Source organism: Cynocephalus volans, chromosome 3, assembly GCF_027409185.1.
Source record: "Cynocephalus volans isolate mCynVol1 chromosome 3, mCynVol1.pri, whole genome shotgun sequence".
Classification (NCBI taxonomy): Eukaryota; Metazoa; Chordata; class Mammalia; order Dermoptera; family Cynocephalidae; genus Cynocephalus; species Cynocephalus volans.
In genome coordinates, this window is record NC_084462.1 from 149,353,316 (window position 1) to 149,380,962 (window position 27,647).

The 27,647-nt window shown below is 39.8% G+C and overlaps 2 protein-coding genes and 1 pseudogene across 2 annotated transcripts in view; 2 read left to right on the forward strand and 1 right to left on the reverse strand.

Annotated features, from left to right (window-relative positions):
- The window catches only part of ARG2 (arginase 2), a 29,016-nt gene extending 21,127 nt beyond the window's left edge, over positions 1-7,889 (forward strand). Inside the window, exons 4-8 of the mRNA XM_063088995.1 lie at positions 2,361-2,520; positions 3,348-3,442; positions 3,610-3,714; positions 4,924-5,060; positions 7,431-7,889. Coding sequence (XP_062945065.1) covers positions 2,361-2,520; positions 3,348-3,442; positions 3,610-3,714; positions 4,924-5,060; positions 7,431-7,633 — 700 coding nt within the window. The 3' untranslated portion in view covers positions 7,634-7,889. The remainder of the gene's footprint in view (positions 1-2,360; positions 2,521-3,347; positions 3,443-3,609; positions 3,715-4,923; positions 5,061-7,430) is intronic.
- VTI1B (vesicle transport through interaction with t-SNAREs 1B) lies at positions 7,852-25,940 on the reverse strand. Its single transcript, XM_063088996.1, has 6 exons — positions 25,454-25,940; positions 15,267-15,325; positions 13,397-13,588; positions 10,788-10,961; positions 9,180-9,241; positions 7,852-8,172 (listed from the first exon to the last, which is right to left on the reverse strand). Exons 1-6 carry the CDS (start codon positions 25,566-25,568, stop codon positions 8,076-8,078), a joined length of 699 nt encoding a protein of 232 aa, XP_062945066.1. The 5' UTR covers positions 25,569-25,940; the 3' UTR covers positions 7,852-8,075.
- LOC134371761 (ribosomal protein eL22-like 1) lies at positions 19,060-20,611 on the forward strand (annotated as a pseudogene).
- Positions 25,941-27,647: the final 1,707 nt, after the last annotated feature.

The window sequence follows — 27,647 nt, forward strand, 5'->3', positions numbered from 1 at the left end:
GACTTTTATTTGGCTATTTTGGAGAATTGAAAGGATCCATAGATAGGCTGAATTTGGGCATTTTTTGTTAGCATTTCTGTTAATAGATTGTAAGAGGTTTCTCCTTGTCATATGAAATACATTTTCTACCTCCACAATATGGACACTAGTTGTTGACTAATGCAGTTAATCTTTTGATCCGGGCCGAGCCCGTGGCGCACTCGGGAGAGTGTGGCGCTGGGAGCACGGCGGCTCTCCCGCCGCGGGTTCGGATCCTGTGTGGGAATGGCTGGTGCACTCACTGGCTGAGTGCGGGTCACGAAACAGACAAAAATAAAAATAAAGAAAAGAAAATCATTGAAAAATTCAGTTTAAAAAAAAAAAAAATCTTTTGATCCTTTGTCTCTTAGCGAATCAGCATGTACAATAAAGTGCCAGGGACTGTGGGAAACTTGTGATCTATTAGGACTAGATGAAATATATGTGGAATGAAAAATATAAAATAAAATATTGAATTCTACAGAATTTCAAAGAAGAAAGAGACCAGTCTGGGCTAGAACGGTCAGATTTCACAGAGCTAAGTAATGAAGATTTTGGGTAGAAGGAAAAAAGGCATTGAAGTAGGAGCATATACAAGTACATATTCTCAGTTAATCCTAACAACACCATGAGGTAGATATGGTTTTATCTAATTTACTGCTGGAAGCACTGAGGGACAGAGATTAGATACTTTATCCAAGGTTTAGATAGAACCAGGAAAGAGCAGAGCTGGGATTCAAATCCAATGGGACTCCTATGGCAATTAACTTCTCTCCAGGTTCAATCTAGCAATTTTCCCTGAGGTGCTCAGAGAGCTTTTCAGATTACTAAACAGAAGTTAAATCTTTCTTACAGCTGGAGAGGCAGGTAGATTCCTCACTAGAAAGAAAAATTTAGGTAGAATAAGAAAGTGATCAGACCCAGGTTCTCTACTGAGATGACTAGGACATTCAATTAAGTCAACTAGAGGGTAGATTTCCTGCCTCCTAGCTCAGTGCTGTCTCTGGAAGTTTTAGTTTTTCTTCTGGTCAAGTCTCACTATTTAGGGACCTCTTATCAATGTGATTACCATAGTCCTTGGCTTTTCTTTTGCCTGTAGCTGTCTATATTGCAGCCATGTTACTGCTTACCTATTCAATGGTAAAACCTAGACAATCTGGAAGATTCTAGAGAGGAATGAGTAAGTGTGTAATGTGAACAGCAATCGAACATTTTAAAGAAAGAAGTCACTACTCCTTTTACATACTGCAACATACACTATCACCTTAATCATCAAACCAACTGATTTAATCAGGCCAAGTATTATCCTTATCTTTTAGAAAAGGAAATTGAAGTCTACAAAATTAGATGACTTGTCTTCAGTCACAGAGCTCTTGGATTAAAACTCCAGTCTTCTGACTTAATCCACTGTGTTTAGTACTAGACCATGCTATCCCTTAAGAGTCCAATACGGGGCATGGAGTCTAACATACTGTCTCATGCTCTATTGATCAAGAAGGATGGCAGCAGTTAGTTCCTAAAATGCTTGAGCTGCATTCCCATCTATGTCAAATTCTTTGGTTACTGGGAAGCTGGGCAGCTTTCCAACCACAATCTCATCAGCTATATTCCTACAGTTGCTATAGGACAGTTCGCTAATGTAAGCAAAGCTCAAGGACAAGGAATGGCAAAAACAGATACACTTAAGGGTATTTGAATGCCATGCTAATGTATATGAGATAACATGCAAATAGACCTCTATTTTATTCAATGGTCTAAATGAGATCTTTAATTGGGTTGCCCTGTTACTTTAATTAAACTTTAACTTTTCATGTTTTAGGAAATATAACAAATAAGTTTTCTAAAAGGCTGTATTGCTTTCTAATTTTTATCCTTAAAAAGTTAATATAACTGATTCTTTGGAAGTTAGAATTAGATCTCCCAGGTCTCCCTTAAGAGATACTAAGCAACATTTTTGTGAGTTGTTACATGTAGATCATATACATCATTTAACTGGATTTCATTCATTGAACAAATCTTTGAGGTCCTTTTCTGGACCAGGAGTAATGATCAAATTTCATGGATCTAGGGGTAGCAATGACATTGGTCACACTGTAGGAATAGCCAGTTATCAGCTTTGAACCTTTAGAGCTTTACATTTCTCCCTGTGTAACTCACTCAAGGTTAATATTTGAGAACTACAACCACAGGGACTCTTGCTTGTCTCACCCAAACCCAGCCTCAGTGTAGACCCTGACTTTGCCCTGAGGACAGGGTGTAAGCTGCATTGGCTGAGGATCGTTGTTATTGGTGATAATTGCCAAACAGAGGACCTTGAAGATAATTACATTTGTTCTTTGCAGCCTGGCAGTCGGTACCATCAGTGGCCATGCCCGGCACTGCCCAGACCTTTGTGTCATCTGGGTTGATGCTCATGCTGACATCAATACACCCCTCACCACTTCATCAGGAAATCTCCATGGACAGATTGTTTCATTTCTCCTCAGAGAACTACAGGACAAGGTCAGTAGGCCAAAAAGAAAAGAAAAGGCCTGCAGGGCTTTGAGGGTCTAGTTCAGTAAGATTTTGGTGAAGGATGGGTTGAGTATGGGTTACCACCCCTTCATTTGTTCATCACACACTTATGGGCTAGGTAGTCTGCTAGATGCTAGGGATATAAAGATAGCTAGGACAGGGTCCCTGCTCTCAGGGGTGCTCAGAATATTATAAGGAAGTAAGGTGGTAGAGGGTAGTAACTGGTGATTAATAAACCCACGGCCTTAGGACTTCTTAGCAGCTCCCAGGCCACACTGGTCTAGAAGACAAGTAAAACCATTACTACCTCTGTAATATTTTCCTGAGATGTTCAGAAAATATGAGAATCATGTCAGGCACAGACTAGAATCTGTATGTACCTCTCACCAGTGAGAGACCAACTTACACCAGGACAGTACAAAGATTATTCATTAGGCAGAATTAATGTTTTGGCTGTTGGCAACTTCAGATGGCAATGGGGTTATGTTTCAAGAACCAATCTGTAAACAATTCAGTAATGTGCAAAGGGATAATCAGCAGTATTCCTGCTATGTAGGTAAGTTAATGAGAAACCAAGACCTCCTTAGAAGAGATTTTTTAATTCTTGAGAAAGCTATACTGTGTTCTTCCGCTTCCCCTCTGGAACATTTCCACTTGTGTCATTTCTCTTTCCCAGATCAAATGTGTCTTGTGTTGCTTTAAACATCTTCTTTGGGTAGGAGGAGAAAACAGACTTCCTGCTCTGGGAGGCACTTGCTTTTACCTTGGTAAGACCAAGGATTCTTGATAAATCCTGTTCATTCCTCTCTTCATAGGTACCACAACTCCCAGGATTTTCCTGGATCACACCTTGTATCTCTTCCCCAAGTATCGTGTATATTGGTCTAAGAGACGTGGACCCTCCTGAACAGTAAGTTGAACGTTAGGGTTAAGCAGAGCCTGTTCTGGCCACTTACGTTGTTTGAAAGGTGAAGCTTGACTTAATCTTAAAAAAGGTATGAAGGCAAAAAAACCCCTAAATATACATGTTAAAAATGCTAATTAAGCAAGGACTCTTTCCTTTATATCTCACCACAGTTTCATTTTAAAGAACTATGATATCCAGTATTTTTCCATGAGAGACATTGATCGACTTGGTATCCAGAAGGTCATGGAACAGACATTTGATCTGCTGATTGGCAAGTAAGTAACTACAATGGATGTCTACTTCTAGGTCCCAAAGGAAACATAGCAAACTCCCAGTGAGCAGCACACTTTAGCCTGTCTCTTGAGGACAGCAGCTTTAACTTAAAAAAAAAAGCAAAACATGTATATATATAAATTAAGTAGTTCAGAAAGGTATAATATGAAATATAGGTCATATTCTTCCTCTGGGGTTGGAAGGGGATTTTCTTTAAGTCACTGCCCAGATCCTCTCTCTCTCATGAATTTCTCTTTATTTCCACTTAATTTTTTTTTGGCAGCTGGCCAGTACAGGGATAGAACCCTGGACCTGATGTTATCAGCACCACAGTCTAGTTAACCGTCCAGCCCCTTTATCTCCATTTTAATGCCTATCTTTTGAGATAACATTCATTGTCCTAATTGTCCTATTCTTTCTTCCCAGCCTCACTGTTGCTTCATCTGAGTTTTATATTAAGCAAATCTTGGTAGCAGATGAATGCTAATCAAATGCCAGTTTTAAGAGCATTTTTCCCAGTACTGAATCTTTACTTCTGGCTGATCAGTGTCAGAATTGCTATCTGGTAGTATGCCATTTCTTAAGCTGTTAAGAAATTTAGTTATTTGGCACAAGGGTGTTATATATTAGTTTCAGCCATTGGACACCTGGGCTAAACTGAAGTTAGAATTGGAAGATAAAGGGCCAGCCCGTGGCTCACTTGGGAGAGTGTGGTGCCGATAACACCAAGGCCACGGGTTTGGATCCCTATATAGGGATGGCCAGTTAGCTCACTTGGGAGAGCGTGGTGCTCACAACACCAAGTCAAGGGTTAAGATCCTCTTACTGGTCATCTTTTGGAAGATAAGACTGCAGACACAAAGTCAGGGTTAAGTTCAGCTGCTGTTATTCTGGGAGGATAACAGCAATTGTAACCTAGATCAAGGCAACTTAAAAATACATCACAACCAAATCTCACTGGAAGTGAAGAATTCCCTATATTGACAGTTATTAATGTATGAGGTTCTTATTGTCTGAGGCATGCACAGCAAATGGCAGTACCACAAAGTGGTATGTAAACTAATACGCTAATCTCAGTAACTTCCAGGAACATGAAACCTGGAAATACGCTATATTAACAAAGTACCAGCACCAAGAGCAACAAAATCAAGGAGTTGCAACCATAGGAAGACACAACGAGGTAAGTAAGCTCTTATCCTCTTCCTTTCTAGGAGACAAAGGCCAATCCATCTGAGTTTTGATATTGATGCATTTGACCCTACACTGGCACCAGCCACAGGAACACCTGTTGTAGGGGGACTGACCTATCGAGAAGGCATGTATATTACTGAGGAAATACACAATACAGGTATGTAGCAACCAGGTCTGCAGCCTGTTAACTATGTAAGTAAATATGCCGAACTCTCTTATCTGCAGGGTATTTTTCCTACTATTCCATGCCATTGCAGACTTTGTTTTTGCTTAAACTTTTATGGCTAAAAATCATATGGCCAGGTTAGTAAAGGATAAAATCACGTTGAGGCATGTTTAGACCTGGCTGGTACAAAAATATGCTAAGGTAATATTTAATAAAAAATTGTGTCTACTTAAACACATTTTCCCCCCTACTCTACCTCCTCCTCTCCTATTTATAAGTGTTTAAATGTAAATAATAACTAATAAAAATTAAATTATTTACAAGAATAAATTACCAAACTGATACACTTCCTTATGTCTATGTTATCTAAAGGCAGATTAAGATAAGACAGCAAAGCCAGGTAGTTATAATTTTTACTCTAATGTTAAGAGATTAGTTCACTGGGAGTTGGGAATTTGGAGTTAAAGCTGATTTCCTCAAGATATTTGCAAGTTGGACAAATATCGTGGGTCCTTTTATATAGGAGAAATACTACAGCTTATTTGATAGGAGCTAGATGAATGGCTGATAGAGTACTTAGATGAAATCTAGATTATCAAGAGTGGCTGCAAGGGGTTACTGTCCCAAAACTCATACTTGTTTGCAAAGTTTCCATTTCTGTCAGAATTTTCTGGTTTTAAGGCTATTTTAAATGACTTTTCATTCCAAAATTTAAACTACCACATGATGCTGCTTCAGTAACTGGGGTGTAGAAAGGAGCATAGAGACCCTAGATTGAAAAGTCCAGGGCTATAGGGAACCCTTGACTAGTTGGTATAGAAGTGGACATTGAGAAATGGTCTGGGCCTTCGGCAGTAAAGGGAGGAAGACAGTGCTTGTCTATCAGATCTGACAGTGGCAAGACAGTCTCCTTCTCACATCCACGATCTTAGATGTTGCCAATAGTCCTTGTGTTAGTGGCCAGCGAACCTGGGAGTTCAATACTCCATTTTGTTTCCCAGAAACACTATTTAGAGCAGGGGTTAATAACTTCTAGCACTCAGATGTGGCAGTGGTCATGCCTTGTCCCTCCCTTCCCCTGCTGCAATATTATTTTATTCCAAGACTGTTACAACACTTAACTCGATATATAGTTTGCTTAAACTAATTGACAGGGTGGCAGTTGTCAGGAAACATAGGCTATATATATATATATTTTTAATAGCACAAACTCTCTTGATTACTTCTACTGGGATATGCTAACGGTACAGGATTATTCAGTGGATATCAGACACAAATCATCAGGGACACAGGTACATGTGCAGGACATGATGGAAATGCTACAGTAACATGCCTGTTCATTGCAGTTCTGCACAGTGTACTCAACCATTGCTAATAAGGGAAGATACATTGAATATAATGGCATTTCACCTATAATGTAATATCAATAAACCATTAGGTGCATCTACCCATGTTTCCAGACTTTATGGCTACCCTGAATACTGAATATTCTCAGATCCTTGTATGCTTGAATACTTGTTCAGATGACTCCTGATGAGGTAGACTAACTTCACCCAGAATAACCAATTAAAAAGTTAAATTCTCTAGAGAAGGGCGGGATGGGAGTGGAGGGCAGGTCTGGATAGGTTCTTCTGGTCTCATCTTCCCTTCCTCTCAGCCTGCCCTAGGCCAAAGGAACAGTGCTGAGTACTTTGGCACAAGTTCTCAAATCCTCAGAGAAGGTAAGTGGAGTCCAAATTAAACAATGTATAGCTGAATCTTCCCTTGACCAATTACAAGATACTGGGTCCATCTGCTGGGAGACCAAAAAAGTGTCAGACGTAGAACCTGCCCTCAGCTCAGGCCCACAGGAGCCAGATTAAGGTTTTCAGTAATAACTATATTTCAGAGCACGCAGTTTGATGCTTTAAGAGATATATAGTGTTAAGAGTTCAATAGTGGGAATAGAGCTCTGGCTAGTGAGAAGTGGGAGATTTCCTCTGCCTTAGTTCTTCACTCATTTGTAGGTAGGCATACAGAAGGGTCCTAGTTATACAGGAGATGGTACACACATTTTCCTAACAAGCAGGCTGGACAGTCTTTCCAAAGTTCTTTCCTTATCCAGAAGGCCTAACAGCTATGCCTATTATGTTAATTGAACAGGGACGATTTATTTCATTACATGAAAGGTTTCTTTTAATCCTACTCTAGTATACTTAAATTTATGGCTGAGAGAATGAATTTTGAAGTGGAAAATGACTCCTGTTTTTACCTTGGCTTGTTCTTCTTGTCCTGTTTCCTCCCTGTTTAGGGTGGGACAACCCTCACTAAAAGTAGCAGCTAGGGAATTTTCTGAGGTTTTATCATACTTTGTTATTCCAGGGTTGCTGTCGGCACTGGATCTTGTTGAAGTCAATCCTCAGGCCACTTCAGAAGAAGAGGCAAAGGCTACGGCTAGCCTGGCAGTGGATGTGATTGCTTCAAGTTTTGGTCAGACAAGGGAAGGAGGGCACATTGTCTATGACCAGCTTCCTACTCTCAGATGTCCAGATGAATCAGAAAATGAAGAACGTGTGAGAATGTAGGGAATAGTATCCACTGACATGTTTTATGATGGGCATTCCACAATTGTGAGGCATTTGAGGGGATAGATGTTAAATGATTATCTGGGTCAATATTGCCTGAATGAGAACATGTGCACATTCTCACAACTGTAAAGTTTCCCTATCCATTTTGGTGACCAATAATATTACTGTATTTGTTTTTTGCAATTCACGGGGTATTAATGTGTTGTAGTACTATGTAAATTTAAAGTCATAAACAGCATTTATTACCTTGGTATATCATACTGGTTGCTGTTCCTTCACATTTAAGTGGCTCTGCATCCTGCCTCCCTCCTCCCAGTCTGGCTACACAGTGCATCCTTGAACTGCTAGCCCACAGCAGCAACATGTTTATTTCACATCCCTAAGGCCATTCATTCACAGGGTCAAAGTTCTGGTCCACACACCCTTCCCTATAGGAAGTTCAATGCTTGCGAATGAATTTGTAATAAACCAGGCCTCCCAGGATGGCTAGTTCCAGTAAGATGATGATGGAAAGCAGCAGCTTATTGGTTGTCACTCTATAAAGAGAAGCAAAGTGGGAAGTAGTCAGAAGTCTGGATAACCTTTTTCTTTCTATTCTTAATACTTTGGGGTTTGACTTGGAGCCAAGGCTGGATACTGTGAAGCAGATTTTCTGTTTGTTCACACAGCCACTTAACAGTAAGAACTCATAAAGTTCTTTAGTTATAACTTAGGGATAACACTGTTTAGGAAAACTCTACTCCTCCTGCTAGTTCCATGACTGGGTTGTAGTCTTGTTTCATGCCAGGCCACCTGTACCCAAGGTCATGCAAATTACCCACTTACCCCCAATGGCAATATTTCCATTCTGTCCTGGTTCTGTTGCTGTTTGTTAGCACTTACCTCAAGGATTTTTTTGTTTTTTTTTTCTTAAAGTCTATTTCTTGCTAACAAGACAACCCCCCAGAAAAGGGGCTGATTTCCATGAAGCGCAAGCACTAAGCAGTAACAGTGAAAACTTTTTTTGGTGGCTGGTTGGTACGGGGATCCAAACCCTTGACTTTGGTATTATAACATACTCTAGCCAACTGGCCAGCCCTAAAAACTGTTTGCTAATCAAGTTTTTATCAATATTATTACAAGGAATATGAAGCTCTATTATTCTCACGTTATACTTTTAACAAAGGACTTTTGGGCTGGCCCGTGGCTCACTCAGGAGAGTGCAGTGCTGATAACACCAAGGCCACGGGTTCAGATCCTATATAGGGATGGTTGGTTTGCTCACTGACTGTGGTGCTGACAACACCAAGCCAAGGGTTAAGATCCCTTTACCGGTCATCTTTTAAAAGAATAAACAAAACAAAACAAAGGACTTTATCCTGGGATATTTAAGACCATATTACTTTATTTCTTTTGATGTGCTGGGTGATATTAATATAGCAGAACTATGTAGCATCAAGTATTGAGGTGTTTTATTAGGATCTTTGTAAGTCACTGTTTGAAGCTTTCCTGGTTGAAACATTAAGACTTAGGAGAAATTAATTTGACTATTTTAAAAACTTACTTTCTGGACATTGAACGGAGAATCTTTCGACTTTTGCTCAAGTTTTCACTTGTGTTTACCAGCTGAGGAGAGAAAATAGCAATTATTTCCTCCTTTTTTCAAAAGTAGACACTATAGAATTTGAACATTCCTAAACTATCTAGGCTTTAAGGGTCTATGTTGAAAAACTCCATGAAATCAAACCCATTTAAGTGAAGGCCTCTGCGTATGAGTAGTACTCCTCAAGTAGGCTTAGGAATCATTATATTCCAGTGTTGCTGTGGCGGACAGACTTCCGGGACTTCAAATCCTTCACCCTGGCTACTCAAAACAGGAAGGCTTCAACTATACCCAGCCAGTGACAGGTGACTATGAAACAACTTTGAGCAACTTAAGATATAAATTTCATCAGCCAAATTCAAGGAGAGGCTCTTGAGTTGGTGTTTGTTTTTGTAGGCTGTTGGGTTATCCTTTTTGGGATCTGGTTATTTTTTCCTCTCTTACACTGAGTTGTGAAAAGAATAACCCCCATTGACCTTTCCATTTTGACTGCCTGTTACTAATCTAGATAGCTAGAAGATATTTCAACAGTGCCACCTGCCATCTATTCCCATTTCCCAGCGACCTTGGTAAATTAATCTCTCAGATCATTCCTTGGCTTTTAAATTCAACCAATCCACCTGGTACATTCAAAAATCACACAGTATGTAAACAAGTTGCATTCTCCATAACTTGCCTTGAATTTAGTACTTTGTGAGTTCTCACTGAAGGAAGGGCATCACTCTGTTTTAAGAATGGAGAATTGTAGCTATTAAGATGTATAAGAAAATTTCAAATCCCCACATTGAGCTAGTTACTTTCCTATCCAAATCTAGTATCTGTTTTTTGGTTTGGATTTGCCTCACACTATTAAGAATACAGCATTCCATTGGCAAATTGTACTATTTTTAAAATTCCTATGTAGATTAATTTATGGAAAGAAATAAGTTATTTTTCAGAGCCTCTTGGAGTGATACTAGATAAGTCCCCGATATACAGTTATCATTTGGCCTAAGTATTTCTGTTTTTCCCCCACAATAATCTAACTTACCTTAGGTAACAGTAAAGGGTTATAGTCCAGTATTGAACTATAATTTATATACCTATATAAATCAGTGCAACTATTTTATGACATGTGGAATATAGTCTTGGCTTTAAATGACAGGGTCTTATAAGTAGACAATGTTTTCATAAGAATAGCAGAATACCTAGCTAGATGTATGAGAAATTAAAATCTCTGGTGACTTTGAATTTTTAAGTGCCTTTTGACATATCACCTCTCATTGGCAACAGAATAATACAGGACTTAATAAGGATGGAGAGGCTGCAATCTTATAGATGCAGAAATCAGCTTCCTTCACAGTCTTTTTTCCTTTACGAAAACAAAAATTTCCAACAATGCCTTTAAATCTTAGGGGTAAAATTACTTCTAGAGCAGCTCTCCTCTTAGCCAAGCAAGCTAAAAATTGAGAAAAGCCTAAGAACCTCAAAAAGATTATTCCTTGAATTCAGAACCGCTGTAGCTTCTGGCCTTAGTATGGCATCTGGTTGTAGTGGGCCCATCGACCTTCCCCCTCTGCCAAGACTTACTCTACTCTTGGTACGTTCCAACTGGTCTCGCTGCTCTCCCAGCTCTTCTATGATTTCTGAGCCAATCTGGTCAGTCTCTGTGGCAATCCGATGAGAACGCTCAATACTTTGGGTGGCCCGGTTCAGGCTTTCGGTGCCTTGCAAAAGCAATGCCCTTTGAGACTGTAGCCGATTCTATCAGTATGGAAGGGAAATATTAGACTTTGTCCATTATAAATTCATTGTCAGCACATTCCTTACAACCTTACTTGTGTAAGAAGGGATATAGTGAGCAATAATTTTCATTACTTTTAAGACAGAACCAAAGATGCTAATGAGCTACAAGATTCAAGGTCATAGACTAGAGCATAACCTGAATCCAATCAACAGGATCACAAGACCTCCCACTCCACTGCTTGCGACACTTAAGTGGGGCAAGGAAAGGATTAAAAACATTGGAGCATTTTCCCAGTGTTTGCAGTGATTTGTACTGGTCCACATGCCTCCTGAACTAGCAACTTCTGAGAGGCAGCAGCTTAGATCTGGGAGGTGCAGAAGCTACCTGACAATGCATATATCCTGAAACTTTTTTTTGGTGGCTGGTAAGTCAGGGGACCCAAACTCTTGACCTTGGTATTACAACACTGTGCTCTGACTGAGCTAACCGGCCAGCCTGCATGTAACTTTGGTAGTGCTACAGGCAAACCAACTAAATTCTGCAGCCCTAGAAAACAGATTCATTTACTAAAGATTCCAACCTGCCTAGCACTGAGGAACCATGAATAAGCTATTCTTTTTCAGCATATAAATCATTTAGAAGTGTGAGACACTGCCACATTCTGGGAAAAACTTATGTGGCTATACTCTTGGTGAACCCCCCCCAAAAAATTCACCTCACACCAAACAAAAAACAAAAACTTTGAAGTTGCTACATTGGTGATTCTCTTTCAGGGAAGACAGTATCTGGGGCCTAAGCAAGCTTCCCCAGCTGCCCTAATTTCCCATGTGGCCTAATTTTCTAAATCCCCACTGAAGGTCTACTCTACCTATAATCTGAAGCACAGACAGCAAGAGGACAAAAGTAGCCTTTGTCAAGCCAGAATTAACAGCCATTGATAGAAATGAGTGCAACTCTAAGTTATTAGAGTTATTAATAACTCTATTCAGAGCACACACAATCAAAAGGGGCCCAGCTCACTGAGGCCCTATTATAGAGCAGGTGACTACTAGCAGTGGAATACGATCAAGAAGCCAAAAGTTAGGTTCCTGGAGCAGAAGTAACAGGAAGCATTTTCACTTAATAAGTGCCATATAGTCCAGCTGGATGAGGAAACCACTCAATGAGGTTCAAATAAACCCAGTTACCTTAGCTCAAAGGAAGAAAAAAAGTTTTTAATAAAAGATACAGATTTTCAACTGATAAGGCTAAAGAAAGTAAAAGACAATATGATCACAAATCAACATCAGGCAGATTTGGAATAATTCTACTGAAGGTGGTATGTATATCTAAATTATGTTTTCATAATTTCTGAAACTAATTTTAAAATTATTGCTTGGACCTATCCCCCCTCATCCCCTTTTTTGGGTAACAAATGACAAAGTCACTTTTGCAACTTGCACTTAAACAGGCTCCACCTGCCTGCCTTTTTCCCGTCTCCCTTCAAAAGTGATCTTATGACAGCTTCCAATCTGTGACAATCTCCTGAGTATCCATTTGAAAATTTTACATCACTTTCAAAATATCTAGTTTTGATATTAGCACTGTCAAGCCAGTGTCATTCTGAATGTCTCAAACTGTAGTCAAGACGCATCATGAAATGGGATTTATGTGTTTAAAACTGTATTAATAGCCTTTCTATACATGTTCAGTCTGCATTGGTAGGCCACTTTCCATCTCTCTTCCACACGACTTGCCAGGCAATTTCTACTTTGTAATGTATTTATGGAATATAATCCAAATGCAGCACATTAAACTTAATCTTTGTAAAGTGTTATTCCTTTAACTATCCAGCTTCTCTAGATGGTTTCAGAATACAGATTTTAAATTAGTCCAGTTTTATCAATCAGAATCCTGAAGGCTAGGGATGCAGTCTGGCTCATTTCCAGTACAACAGAATAAGGTGTTAGAAAGCCCATTCTTGAGAAGCATCCTACATTCTCTTCCGTATTTCAGTTGTTGGGCCATCTTGATATTAAGGTAAAGGAAAGCTCAGATTAATTTTGTAACAATAGTCTGATAAATTAAAACCTTAAATGAATTTTTTTGGCATACGCGAGAAAGTGATTCTGAAGTTTATATGAAAAAATAAAAGCTCAAGAGGAAAAAATATTAGATCAATGGGTCAGAATACAGAGTCCAGATATTATAATAGGTAACACTTATATGCCACTAAATATAAAGCACTGTTTTTTAAATATATATTAAGGATACAAAAAAATCTAAATAAGCATATGATTTAGAAAGAGTGAGTACCCAAGCGGAGAAGGAGAATTTGGAACAGGAAAAAGGAAAAGAGTGAAAAAAAAACCCAGGAGTCTAATATACATTGATAATGTGAACTGTAGTTCACTATACAGTTAATTCCTGTACCAAGGGCCCTTAAAGAAAAAAAAAAGCAGCTAAAGCTTACCATATGCTCATTTTCCACAGCATATGTGCCATATTTCATGTCTCCTCGGCCCCCAGGTGTGGCTGTCAAAGGTGTGCTTCTCACCTCCCGATGGAGTTTGGCAAGGTCCCTCCGGTAGTTTCGAAGCTTAGACATCATGGGGTTACGGAAAGACAGGGGTGCATAACGTAGTTCCTCCTCCATCTCTGCCAGCTGGGAAGGCAGAATAAAGTGAGACAACGGCCTGGGTCTTCCTCTGTCATCTTGGGGATATGCCTAGTTTGGATTAATCAAACCACAGACTACCTCAAATACTCAACTGTATGCTCCATGAGGCAGGGACCATGTCTGGCATGTTTACCTCATTCCAAATGCCTGGCATAGTGCCTAGCAAGCACAGAGCAGGCATTCAAAAAATATGTGATGAATGAATGAAAAAACTAACAGAAGCACTTTATATCTTAAAAGTTTTACATCAGTCTCATTTAATCCTCATGGTAAATCAGTATGGTAGGAAATACTTTCTCCATTTCATATATAAGATTTAAACCTACTCAAGATTACACAGAAGAGGAGTCAAGATTCAAAATCTTCAAATTCTTGGCTCTTTCCAATATACCAAGTTTTTAGCCTGGTATGGTTCAAGATTGCTGTTAAGAAGCGCTTTGAAGTCTACTGTCTTCTTCCTCTTTCTGAAAATCGGTTATGTTTGTGTCCACGTCAGTCCACAGAGCAGGTTGCTTTGGGGTATCAGATTTCCACCTTCCTGGGATAAGTAAAATGTAACACCTAAACATGTTCACAAGAGTCCCTAAATTATTTTCATCTGCCTGGGATGATCAGAGTAGGATTGTTAATTTTGCTAAAATCAGAAAGAAAGTGTGTCAGCACCAAACAAATAAATCAGTAGTAGGTAGAAGATTTCAAAAATGCTACCAAGATGTTAACTGAAAGAGGAGACTGGCTATATAACAGGTATCATGGATATGCCCAGCTGTACACAGATTCTAGTTTTTAGTATTCCCATTATGACAGAGATTGTTTCCAGACTGCTGGCTTGGTCCTTGGTCCTTCTTAAAATAGATACAGAACAGAGGAAAGGATGCAGATAAGCTTAACTTCTCAGAGCTTTATTGGGATAATTGGGAACTTGAAGTTGATTTTCAATAAAGAAGGAAATTCTCTGGCCTGAAAAGAAGTTTTCTTTTAGGCCGCTCTGGGGTAGCAAAAACTAGGGGCAACCATTTCTGGAGAGTGCTAACACTCACTTGGATTTCAATCCTGATGGGTTTGCTGAAGCTACTGCCTAATGAGGGGGAGCTAGAAGGACTCTTGCTTCCAAAGGGTTAGAGAAAAAAAAAAATTTTTTTTTTTTTTGAGGAAAAGCCACAGGTTAAGGGAGAAGCAGTTGTTAAACTGCTTATCAACCTGAACCGATATCCTGTTTACTCATCCTGTTTATTCATGTCTTGACCAGGGTACTAAGTCCAGCTTCTATACTGTCTTTTAAGACAGAAAGAAACATGGCTAGAACCACCTCTGAGCTACATTTTCTATGACAGTAAATTTAACAAAGAACAGTAACTTATCTTAATGGCCAGCTCTTAAAAAGAGATTTAAAAAGACCACTTGGGTAAAGGTATGAAAATGCCCTTACTACTCACATCAGGAATATATATTATCAACGACTCATACTTCAGGAGAGTCTTCAAGCTTTGTTCATTTGTATTTGTCAAACCCTTTCAACACCAATCCCCATCAGTTGGCCTCATTTAGTAAGAAATAATCAAGATCAAGAGAGAGGAACAGTTAATCTGATCAGATCATAGCATTTCTTCTGGAAAAGACCAACACTAGGTAGAAGTAACAAGGACTTGCTCCCTTTTCTCACCGTTTCATTTGCTTCCTGTTGCTTTTCATCAAAATCTCTGATCAACTTCTTCTTCTCTTCTAGAAACGATAGACAAGTTTCAAATGTTCATTACTGCTTCCATACATTTGTAGAGGCCATTCCCTCTGCTTAAACTTCCCATCCCTCCCCGGGTGGGGGTAGTAGTAATTAATCATCCCTAAAAGGCATTTAGAAATGTATGGGGGACTTGTTACCACAATGATTGAGAGAGAGGGAAGGGTATTACTATTGGCATTTAGTACCTAGGGAACAATACCCATGTTTGGGACAGTCCTGCATAACAATTTGGTCCTGAAAGCCAATAGGATCCCTACTGAGAAACACTAGAAGTCTAAGTTAATCATTCTCAACCTTTTCTCTTCCCTCATGCTTATTGAGGGTTCAGGCCGTCAATCAGTAAGAATGTTTACCAATACTGGTTCTCTGAAATCCCTGTCCCCACCTTCACCCCCCATGGTGAATCACTTCTGTATTAACCCTTACCCACTACTTTTCTGCAAAACAAGTTCAAAATCCACCTACTCTGCTCAACGGGAGGCTGTATAGTTTGTACGGTGTGGTAGTGGTTTCTCCCTGATGGGTAATGATGAGCACAATGAGAACATCATTCTGTTTCAGTTCTTTCAACCCTTCCCATTATGTTATTTTGGTGCTAGTATATCTTTAATACCTAAAAATTACCAATCTCCCATTTTAACAAAAATAAAACAGGCTTCCTCTTCAAAGCAATAACATCTAACTAAAATAGTATTATTTTGCCTTCACTGTATTTTTTTCTGATCATTTAGGTATATTACACAGATTTTCCATTAAAAAAAAAGTTTCCTTTTAAAATAACTTTAAAATTTATGTATTAAATGCATTTTACATGAAATAAGTTTATATTAATTAAATGATTAAGTAATAGTAAAAATGGTACTTGAACTATGAAGGGGGTACTAGAATGCTGTCACAAGGTAAACATTTGTGTAGGGAGGAAAGCCCTGGTTCATCAGTGGGATTAGGTTCTAGTACCAGCTTTGGGCCTGCCTCAGTGTGTAAACTTGGATAGTTTTCTTCATCTCTTTGAGACCTCTCCTCCTTCTTTGGCTATAAAATGAGGAAGTAGGTCAGTTCATTACGAGCAGCCTGAATTTTTAAAAAATGAATGTTCTCCCTGGAAATTGAGACATAATCTACTTATTACCACAAAGTTACTACTGCTTGCAATTTTTAAAAATGTCATCTTTTGGAATTACCTTCACAGTCTGGGGATAGTCTTTTTTTTTTTTTTTTAATTGTGGCAAAATATACATACCATAAAAGTTATCATTTTCACAATTTTTAAGTGTATCGTTCAATGGCATTAAGTACATTCACACTGTTATGCAACCATCAAACTAATCCATCTCCAGAACTTTTTCATTATCTCAAACTGAAACTTTATAGCCATTAAACACAAACTCCCCAATCTGTGAATTTGACTACACTAGCTACATCATTTAAGTGGAATCATACAATACTTGTTCTTTGGTGTTTGGCTTATTTCACTTAGCATGTCTTCAAGTTTCATCCATGTTTTAGCATGTATGGGGATGTGGTCTTTAAAGCTATTTATTTTTCATTCAGTATGACTCTTATATACAAGCCAGCACTGCCATCAACTGAAGAAGGAGCAATCTTTTCCAGTGCCAAAGAAGACAGATGAGTTGGGCTTATGAGAGATGACATGTGGGCACTCAATATGCTGTCCTGAGATTTTCTTGGATAATTTTTTTTTTTTTTGTCGTTTTTTCGTGACCGGCACTCAGCCAGTGAGTACACCGGTCAGTCCTATATAGGATCCGAACCCGCGGCGGGAGCGTCGCCGCGCTGCCAGCGCAGCACTCTACCAAGTGCGCCACGGGCTCGGCCCTTCTTGGATAATTTTGTCTACACTAATTTTCATCTTAATCCCTGACTTTTGAACACAACCCCACATAAGATGCAATGCCACTGTAATGCTTTATATGGATTCACATTTTGTTAATCACAACAGCGTCTAATATTTCAGTTGTTTGCTGCTTTTTAAATCATCATAAATCATTTCGGATGTGGATGTTCTATATCTCATCTTGAGACCAAACTCTTCCAGAACACGGAAATATACTTTGTCTTTTTTTTTTTTTTTTTACTTGTCCATAGCTTCTAGCACTTTAAACCTCTATAGATGTTGCTACTGCCTGAAAGAGCAAATGACGGCACACCCTTTGCTATGTCTCATTGTCATGTGGCACTCCTTTAATATATACAAGGCACTCCAGGTGAACTATTTCCCCACACTACTCACAAAACCCATGGCTCCATCTGTTGTTTTAAAAAACACAGAGGAAAGTTCAGTCATGTCAAATATATGCATCTTGACTATCTGTGAAATAACTGAAATATTCACCAAAGCAGCTGTTAGTATTTGTGAGGGGGCTGTGTTCTTAGCCCCCAGCAGTGAAATAATACCTGCAAATCAAGAATGGCTACTTCCATGGAGCAGTATCATATTATTTCATAATAAGCTGTCACAAAAGTCACAAAAGTGCTGAGTCTCATCATTCCTCTGAATCGGCACAGTTCCAAACTCAACCATACTCATTCCTGATCCAAGCCAGACAGTATGAAGCAGTTTTGTACACATACGTGCATTCTCTTCCTCTGATTTTTCTACAACTGTGTTAGTTGTAAAGTTTCTTCCTTCACTCTTCCTTTGTTAATGGATGTGAAAATCTGCACTCTCAGGAGACAAATTCTAGAATGATTCAAGGAAAGTACATAAATGAAAGTGGCAGAGAAGAGCAGACCACAGAACCTGTATCCTTTCACTCACCTCGTGTTATTCTGTTATTCTCCTTGTTTTTGGACTTGGAATATTCCTCTTTCTACCTGATTTCATAAAACATTTCCTCCTATGAGTGCTCCATAGCTTATATACTTTTAACAGAAATATGTTCCCTTTGAAAACAGTTTGAAGAACTTTACATTTATGAAATCCTTTATGGACTCCTAAGATTTAAAACAAAACAAAAGCCTTTTAAATCATTCCCTCTGATGATGAAGCCAGGGAGGCAGATATTTAAAGGTTCAAAAGAGGCTGATCTCTACCAACTGAGAGAGATCAACGGCTGCCTTTTTATGCCTTATTTTAGCCTCAGAATTGTGAAACCAGTGAATGTTAGAGCTGGGATCGACCTCAGAGATCATCTAGTCTTTTTTTTTTTTTTTTTTTCAAAAGAGGACCGGTAAGGGGATCTTAACCCTTGACTTGGTGTTGTCAGCACCATGCTCACCCAGTGAGCCAACCGGCCATCCCTATATGAGAACCGAACCCGTGGCCTTGGCGTTGTCAGAACCACACTCACCCGAGTGAGCCACGGGCCGGCCCAGAGATCATCTAGTCTAACCTCATTTTACAGCTGAGGAAAGTAGAGTCTGGACAAACTGAGTGCCTACTCCAAAGTCACAGAAGGAGTAAACGTGTGGCAACACTAGTTCTAGAATGCAAGTCTACTGACTCCCAATGCTTCTGAACATTACAGTACACAATTGAGGGGCATTTTTGTACTCCCAGGGTACAGTATTTAGCAACTGATAAATCTGTTAAAAAATAAGACAAAAACTCTTTACTTTTTTAGAGAGTCAGAATGAATGCTACAATCAACTACAAAACACCAGGACTGCATACTGGGTAGAATGGGCACCAGAAAGAAGAATGAGCCACTCCAAACACCACTATCCCCAACTCCACATGCCTGCCAAACCGGTCATGTGTGAGGGACTCATCTCTGAGACTGACCGGCTTGTTTAGTAAACTGGGTGGATGGTGGCACCATCTACTGGACATAGAATAAAATGGAAACAGCCAGCTCTGAAAAACAGCCAGAGAAAACCTACTTTAATGTTTGACCAAGGTGGACAATCTCTCTTTTTCATGCAGGTTTGAATTACCAACCCAAGAATGACTAATCTTGGTCCCCTAAGAGTTGTGGAAACAACTTTAGTTTCACTAGGATCTCAAAAATATGTGGTTAATTTGCTTTTGGCGCCCTATTGTGGCATTTCTTTGACCCTCATCCTCTATTTGTAGACTACATAGTTTACTTGATTTCACACCATAGAGGAGTTAAAAGCATCGGATCCCTCTAAACCTTTTTATCTGTAAATAGGGACTATAATAGTACTGACCTCATTGGGTTGTTTGAAAGGGTTAAAAGAAATAATACACATAACAGCACTTAGCAAGTGCCAGGCATTGTAAGGGTTCAATAAATAGGAACTACCATTGTTTTTGAAAGTAAATCCACCCTCTGATCCCACGGCCAGCTCTCAATATGGTGCCTCAAACAAACAAGAGTCTAAGAGGTCAACCTGGAAGTTTAATTCTACTTATCCAGTAGAAGATGGAATTTTTGATTCTGGAAATTTCAGATGGTTTAACCTTCTAAGGGAGAAGGTTAAAATCAATGGAAAAACTGGAAATCTTGGGAATTATGTTCACATTGAATGCCTCAAGAATAAAAATCACAGTTGTTTCTGAGAAACAGTTCTCTAAAAGGTATTTCAATCCCTTACCAAGGATACCTTAAGAAGAACAATCTTCCTGATTGGCTTCGTGTTGTTGCATCTGACAACGAGACATAAGAATTTTATTATTTCCAGATTAGTCAAGATGCAAATGGATCAGAGTCTGAGGACTAGTTGAAGCCTCCCCTGATAGGGCTTTGCTTACTAATAAAACAAATTAACATATATGAGAAAGAATTATCTAGAAACAGACTTTTACTTTATCGGTGAATAAAAAACACTACTCTTTAAAAAAAAAGTAAATCCTGAGGTAGAAAGACCTAAGAGCAAAAACAAAATTCACCAAACAATATGAAGAGAGTTGAAATAATTAAAATTCTGCAGTCTTTGAGTAATTGGTGTTTACCAGCTTGCTGCATATGGTACTCCACAGTGATTATTTTTTCTGGCTCCCAAAATAATTGGATCTCATATATAGATACTAAAATTGTAAGTTAAATGGAAAACTTTCAATAATTTTACCACATTCATTAAGACATATGGAGAGCTGTCTTCAGGTACCATAAAAACACAACCAGAAATTAGGACTATGGGCACTTAACATGTTAATCAGATTGAGATTACAGCACTCTGAGATACTGGGAGAGACCTTTTCAGATGTTGTAAAACCAAGACTAAAAGTTATGGCCGTAAGTGCTTAATGTAAAATTAAATTAATAATTATTGTATGTGATATGGACTGTCACTGGCACAAAAACTGCCTGAAATGGGACACATTGTATCTAGTATGTTTCAAAGGCAGAAATGGAATATACTTTGAGGAAATAAAGATCTTTTTTGTTTTTGTTATTTTAACAGGTGTATACATCCATTTTAAAATGTGGAAAACAGTAGAATGGAAATAAACCACACTCAGTTTCAACACTCAGTCATATAATTATTTCCTTCCCACCAATTCACAGTAAACATTCAATCATTCAACCAAAGTTTATGGAGCACCTAGTAAGTGCCAGGTACTGTTCTAGGTCCATAGGATATATAATAAACAAAAGAGACAAAATATTGAGCTTATATTCTAGCTCTGTGGCTTCCAAACTTAAACTTGCACCAGAAATCCCCTGGAGGGCTGTTAAAACAGACTGTGTTAAAACAGTTTCTAACTAAGTAGGTCTGGGTTGAGGCCTGAGAATCTGCATTTCTAACAAGTTCCCAGATGATGATGATGATGATGCTCCTGGACCAGGAAAGGAAGATGAACAATATATCATAACTATCATAACTAAGTAAAATGTCTAGTACGTTAGAAAACAAGTGCTCTGAGGGGCTGGCTGGTTAGCCCAGTTGATTAGAGCATGGTGCTGATAACGCTAATGTCCAGGATTTTATCCCTATACCAGCCAGCCACCAAAAAAAAGTGCTCTGGAAAAGAAAAACAGACCAAGGTAAGAGTAGTTGTATACAGAGCTGGTATTCTTATTTTTCATTTAAATAAAATATCCAATTTCCCATATTTTAATAACAACAGCTAATAGCTCTTAACTATTGTCAGGCAGTGTTCTAAGGGATTTACTATATATTAACTCATTTACTTCTCACAAAAACCCTATGAAGTAGACGTTGATTTATCCTCATTTGGCAGGGGAAATTAGTTAGGTTAAAGTAACTTGACAAGTCACACAGCTACTAAGAGGTGGATATGAACCTAGGTAGTCTGGCTCTAGAATTCCTACTGTTAAATATTACACTATACTGCTTCTTAATTCATATAACATATTCTTCAGAAATGTTATTTTTAATGGCAGAAGAAATACTTTGTCAGGCTAGAATGGACATACATTATAATCTCTATTCCACAGGTAGGTACCCTTGATATTCTCACTCACCATGCAAAAAAGTCTACTTCTCTTAAGTTCATCATTCACCCAATTGACCAAGTAAGAAAACATGGAAACCCTTGAATCTTTCTCCCTCATATCCAATCAGGCTGGTTGATTTCTGCCTCAGAACCACCTCTTAGATTTAGTGCTCTCTAGATTCCCTTGTTACTTAGATGACTGCCACAAAGGCTCATTATACAGTCCCCCGTACAAAGATTCTTATGCCTCTCTCGTCCTGTATATAGCCACCAGCGCCCTCCTTCTAAAATAAAATCCACATTAATCAGCTGCTTAAAATTCTTTACTGACTCTCTGTATCAAGTCAAATGTCTTAAATGTGACACTTAGGTCCCTTCAGGATCTGGCTGTGTCTCTTTCCTCATCTCCTACTACTTTCCCACATATACTTTAAGTTCCATAGTTGGGAGTACAGGAGGCTCCCTTATCAGAAGGGGGTACATTTCAAGACCCCCAGTAGATGCCCCAAACCTCGAACAGTACCAAATGCCATACCTACTGATTTTTTTCCTATACATATATGCTTATGATAAAGTTTAATTATAAATCAGAACAGTAAGAGATTAACAACAATAACTACTAATAAAATAGAACAACTATAACAATACACTATAATAGAATATGTGAATGTGTGTGTGTGTTTCTCTAAATATTTTTGGACAGTGGGTAACTGAAACCTCAGAAAGTGAGACCACGGATGGTGGTGGGGAGGGGCTATGTATTTAATTTTTTATTCCTTTGTTGCCTCTTCCCAGTTCCCCTCTGTGTGGCTAACTCCCATTCAACCTCTTACATATTGTAGCAGCTCAATTTGAGAGGAAGAGAAGAAAAAAAAAAGCCTTTCATTCAGTTTGAAGTTCTTTCTGTAAAGCTTCCCTTCTCCCACACACCCAAAGTTATCTTTTTTTTTTTTTTTGACCAGTAAGGGGATGGCAACCCTCGGCACGGTGTGGTCTACACCACGCTCAGCCAGTGAGCGCACCAGCCATCCCTATGTAGGATCTGAACCCGCGGCCTCAGTGCTACTAGCGCACTCTCCTGAGTAAGCCACGGGGCCGGTCCCAAAGTTAGCTTTTTTCTAATGGTCTCAGAGAACTTTATTTTAGGATCCATCACATACTTTGTTGTAAATTTGCTTCCTTTTAAGAGAAGAACTCGCCCAAGTCCTCAGGCCCAGCACAGTGGCTGATACATAATAATTCTCAACAAATGTTTATTGAAAAATGATTGAATTTAATTACAGAGCAAAACTACAGTGCAAGGGCTGTGCTATGTATGTAGTGTCTACTAATTCATGATGGGCATTAAAGCTCTGAAAAGTTTATGAAGTGGTTTCTGAACTAGAAAAAGGATTCAGACAAGTACTTCTGTGCTTAATTAAATTCACTTTATTCAACAAATCTTTATTTAGCAGTATGAACAAGGTAGTGAATAAGGGGATAAAGTTGTTGAAATTCTTATTATAACTCTGGGGACATGTATACTTTGTTTACTTATCTGTTAAATAACTAAGTCTGTCAACAGCAATTTTGTGTTTGGGTAGAAATTTACACTTTTCATGGGCCAGCCCATGGCTAACTTGGGAGAGTGTGGTGCTGATAACACCAAGGCCACGGGTTTGGATCTCTATATAGGGATGGCCAGTTAGCTCACTTGGGAGAGTGTGGTGCTGACAACACCAAGTCAGGTTAAGATTCCCTTACCTATCATCTTAAAAAAAAAAAAAAGAAAGAAAGGAATTTACACTTTTCTGATTACCCTCTTTGCAGAAATGGGAAGAAGTTTTGTGTCTTAACCCATTTTTTGTTGCTATAACAGAATACCACAGACTAGGTAATTAATAAAGAAAAGAAATTTATTTCTTACACTTCTAGAGGCCAGTAAGTCCAAGGTTGAGGGGCCTGCCTCTGTGAGGGCCTTCTTTCTGCAGTCATCCCGTGGTGGAAGGTGGAAGGGCAAGAGAGCGTGAGGGAGCAAGAGAGGGCCTAGTTCGCTTTTATGACCAAGCCACTCTCTCGATAACAAGTCCACTCCCGATAACAACATTAATCCGTTCATGAAAGGCAGAGCTTTCACGATTTAATCACCTCTTAAAGGTCCCACCTCTCAACATTTGCATTGGGGATTAAGTTTCCAGCACATGACTGTTAGGGGACACATTCAAACCATAACGGCTAGGTAGACAACAAAGGTGAATACAACTAACTCGGTTTTCTATTTTTCAAAACAGAACACTTTTTGCATTATTTAGCCTTACAGAAACAGACCTTGCAAAATTTAAATCAATGCCAGGCTAAAAATGCAGACTACTTTTCAACCACATAAATCAAACCCCCAGCTCCTGCACAATACTTTTTAACTGCATCCCATCTTATTTACAAAAAGACGCACATCTTTCACCATGGACTACAAGGCCCCTCATGGTCTGGCCCTGCCCACCTCTCTCCTTTGCTCACTCTATCCCAAACACACCAACCTCCCTGTTCTTCTTACAACACTCCAAGTTCATTTTTGCTTAAGGACCTTTACAGTGCTATTCCTTCCTTCTGACACTCATTTCTCCCAGATTTCTGTACAGTTTACTCCCTCACTTCATTCAAATCTTTGCTCAAATGCCATTTCCTCAGAGAGGCCTTTTACAGCCACCTTATTTAAAATTGAAGCCTCCCTCCTCCATTCCTTTACCCTGCTTTATTTTCCTGTTTTGCCCTTAAAACTACCTCTTGATATTTATATAATGTTTATCATCTACCCACTGGAATGAAGATTTGTATGTCTTTGTAATTTGCACTATTAACCAGCACCTAGTACGGTGCCTGGCACACAGCAGCCTCTCAATAAACATATATTAAACAAAAGTATGAATTTCATTCTCAGTAGAGTCATTCAATTCATAAGACCTTGGGTAATTCACAGAGCAAACACCCAAGCTCTGAGCCTGAAGTAAAAACAATAAAACAAAGTGGTCCTCCTTGACATCAAGATCTATTTGTTCAGAAGCAAGAACTATATAGTAGGTCTTCCTTTTGATTTAGAGCTGAAAAACTCTAGCTCCTCCAGGCAGAGCTTGCACCAACCCTAGTCCTGAAACTAAGGGGCAAGTAAATAGTCTAAGCAGTAAGATAGCTCTAAACAGAACCACACCTAAATGCCATAATCCTGGTTTTAAAGACTAACCCCACACATTATGATTCTTTAGAGTTCGTAACCGTTTTGGGGCTACCTACGGATCCTTTTTAAGTATGGTGAAAACTATGTACTTCTCTCTCTTTTTTTAAGTATAAAGATGCCGATTGGCTTTACTGCGATCCCAGAATTGGGCTACACTTCATTCTATAAAATAGAATACGTGTGCTCTAAAATAGAATATTCTTCTCTCGAGAATAATGCTTTTAAATGCGTAAAAACAAAATAGAGCTGCAAGATACCCATTCTAATGAAATCCAGGACAGCACATTTAAGAACCGTATACTCTTCTTGTCACAGTGAAAAAAGAGAAGAGAAAATTTTGAGGGTCATGGGATCCCAGGGAGACGACACCCTGACGTCTATCCTTGAGCACGTCCCCCAGTTCACCCCAAACGGCAGCAGGGAGCTCCTGGCGCTGGGACCCAGCCAGCCCTGGAGAGCATTTCTGAGGATGAGGAGCAGAAAGGGGGCCCGGATCTGGGAGGAGGAGGGAGGCTCTTCTCCCAAAGCGCGAGGCCGAGCTCCCCCCAGATCGGCCCGCCCCCGCCTCACCGGTCCCTGCAGTCCCCAGCAGCCGCTCGGGCACTCCTCGTAGGTCTTCATGGAGGCCGCGGAAGATCTCGTGCAGCTTCTCGAAGTGCTCCGAGGAGGCGGCGGAGGTGGCCATGGCGCAGAGGCCGCCGAGATTTGGGGCGCTGGGCCCGCTCCTAGCCCGGAGATCAACCGCCCAGCCCCGCAGCCATCACAGAGACCGCCGCGACACCGCCGCGCAGGATGAGGCGCTTCCGGGGCCGCGGCGGGGTCCTCCCGAGCCGGAACGCCCACCCTCTCCAGCCTGTCACTGCCGGAGCGCCAGGCGCGAAAGCCTGACGGGAAGTCGGGCTGGCTACGTTGTCCGGGCGACTCCTGGGGGAGCGGCGCCACACCGGGGAGAGCAGCAGTTTCGCAGTCCCTGAAATATCCGGTCTGGGCTTGGGGAGGGTGCAAGAGCGAGAGGGCCCGAGGGGACATGAGGGACCGGCAGGTTGGCCATCCCGCTCCCGGGCCCCCGCAGGCCGGCGAGGGGCGGGCGCTGCAGTGCATGCCGGGGGTTGTAGTTCGGCGCGGAGGACACTCCGACCGAGGGTCACGCACTGCCCCGGGTGGGTGCTTCGGCCAGCCCTGCGGCCGCCGGAGTTCGCCCTATGGCGCAGTGTTGTGATGTCAGTAAGCGCCTTGACGTGCTCTTCACTGTCGTCTCACTTTGCTCTGCCACTCTGGCTTCCTCAGTTCGAGTCCTGACTAAATGTTAAGCTTTAAGCCCTGGAAAGATAGCCGGGCCAGGGTCCCACCTCCTTTGGGCGGTAGAGCACTTTTACTGGAGAGGTCAAGTGGCCGGGGTCCCACGCTTTCAAAAATGGAACCCGGACAGTGTGACCCCAAATATGCGCTCTTATCCTCTATTGGCCAGGCCCTCCTAGTGCACTAGACTTTCTAGTGCATTCGTTCACAACAGGTGTTTGTTAAGCGTAAGCATTGTGCAGAGATCTGGGATATGTTGGTAAATAAAGCAGATTTACTCTCTGCCCTTGGGTAATTTATAATCTGGTGTGGAAATCGGACCCGGTTTCATCAAGTCTTATTTGCCACTAGGTGTAACTTGTTAATACAAGTCCTTTCCTGCACTCCATGGATGTAAATTCCTATTTCCACTGAGTTCATGGCTTGCTTAAAGAGCCCGTTCTCAAATGCTTGGGAACCTAATATTTAAAACTGCCCACACATGAATGTTCCAGGGGAAATGTTTTCGTAATTTATTTCTCCTAGGCCCTTATTTTTATTAGATTGAGTTCACTGACCACTGATTCAATAAACTTTCGATGAGCTCTTAATATGCGCTGAGCATAGAGAGATGACAGTCTGAGGTGATTAGTGGCAGTGTACTGTGGTAAGTTCCAGCATTTCTTAAAGAAATAAGGAGCAGGTACAAGAAATGTGGAAAAGTGATCTTTGAACAGTATCAAAAAAGATAAGTAGGGAATGGGTGAATAGATAAACATTATCACACAACCCAAATTAATGGCATGTGGACTGAGATTGTACTATATAGCTAGACTCTGGGACAAATTATCCTTTAAAATGAGAAATAATTGCATAACCATAATAATGAAAAGTGTGTTCTTCTTTCAACTATAATTAAACTTTTGTTTAATTCTTACAGTTCTTATTCTGGTAAATAAAACCATGATAAATAATCGAAAAGAATTTTTATTTGTCATTGACATTTTAACATAAATATTCAGTCTACTACACTATTATCAAAAGTTTTCCAATGTTTCCATAAAATGACCATTTCTAAATATGTAGTTTAATGGTCAAAAGAAGTTCAATAAAAGATTATTAATTTACAAATATGTGAAGACTGTGGTCTTATAATTCTTCCCCACCAAAGTTAACATATAATTGTCAGTTCAAGAAAATCACAAACTATTAGAATAACATACTCCGAATAAGTGATGGGAACATTACTAATTCCTCAGACTTCCTTTGGTAGCGTTTCCTTTAATAAAAGTTCTTCAAATAAAATACAGAACTTTGACAAAGACTTTTTGATCTTGTCAAGATAATGAAAGGAAATGCCCTGAAAGATACTTAAATTTACTATAATTACCAATAACGGTCCTTAAGATAATTTTTCTGAATGAAGAATTGTTTTTTTTGTTTGTTTGAGTTTGGGTTTTTTTCCTGCCACATTGACTGACTGGTA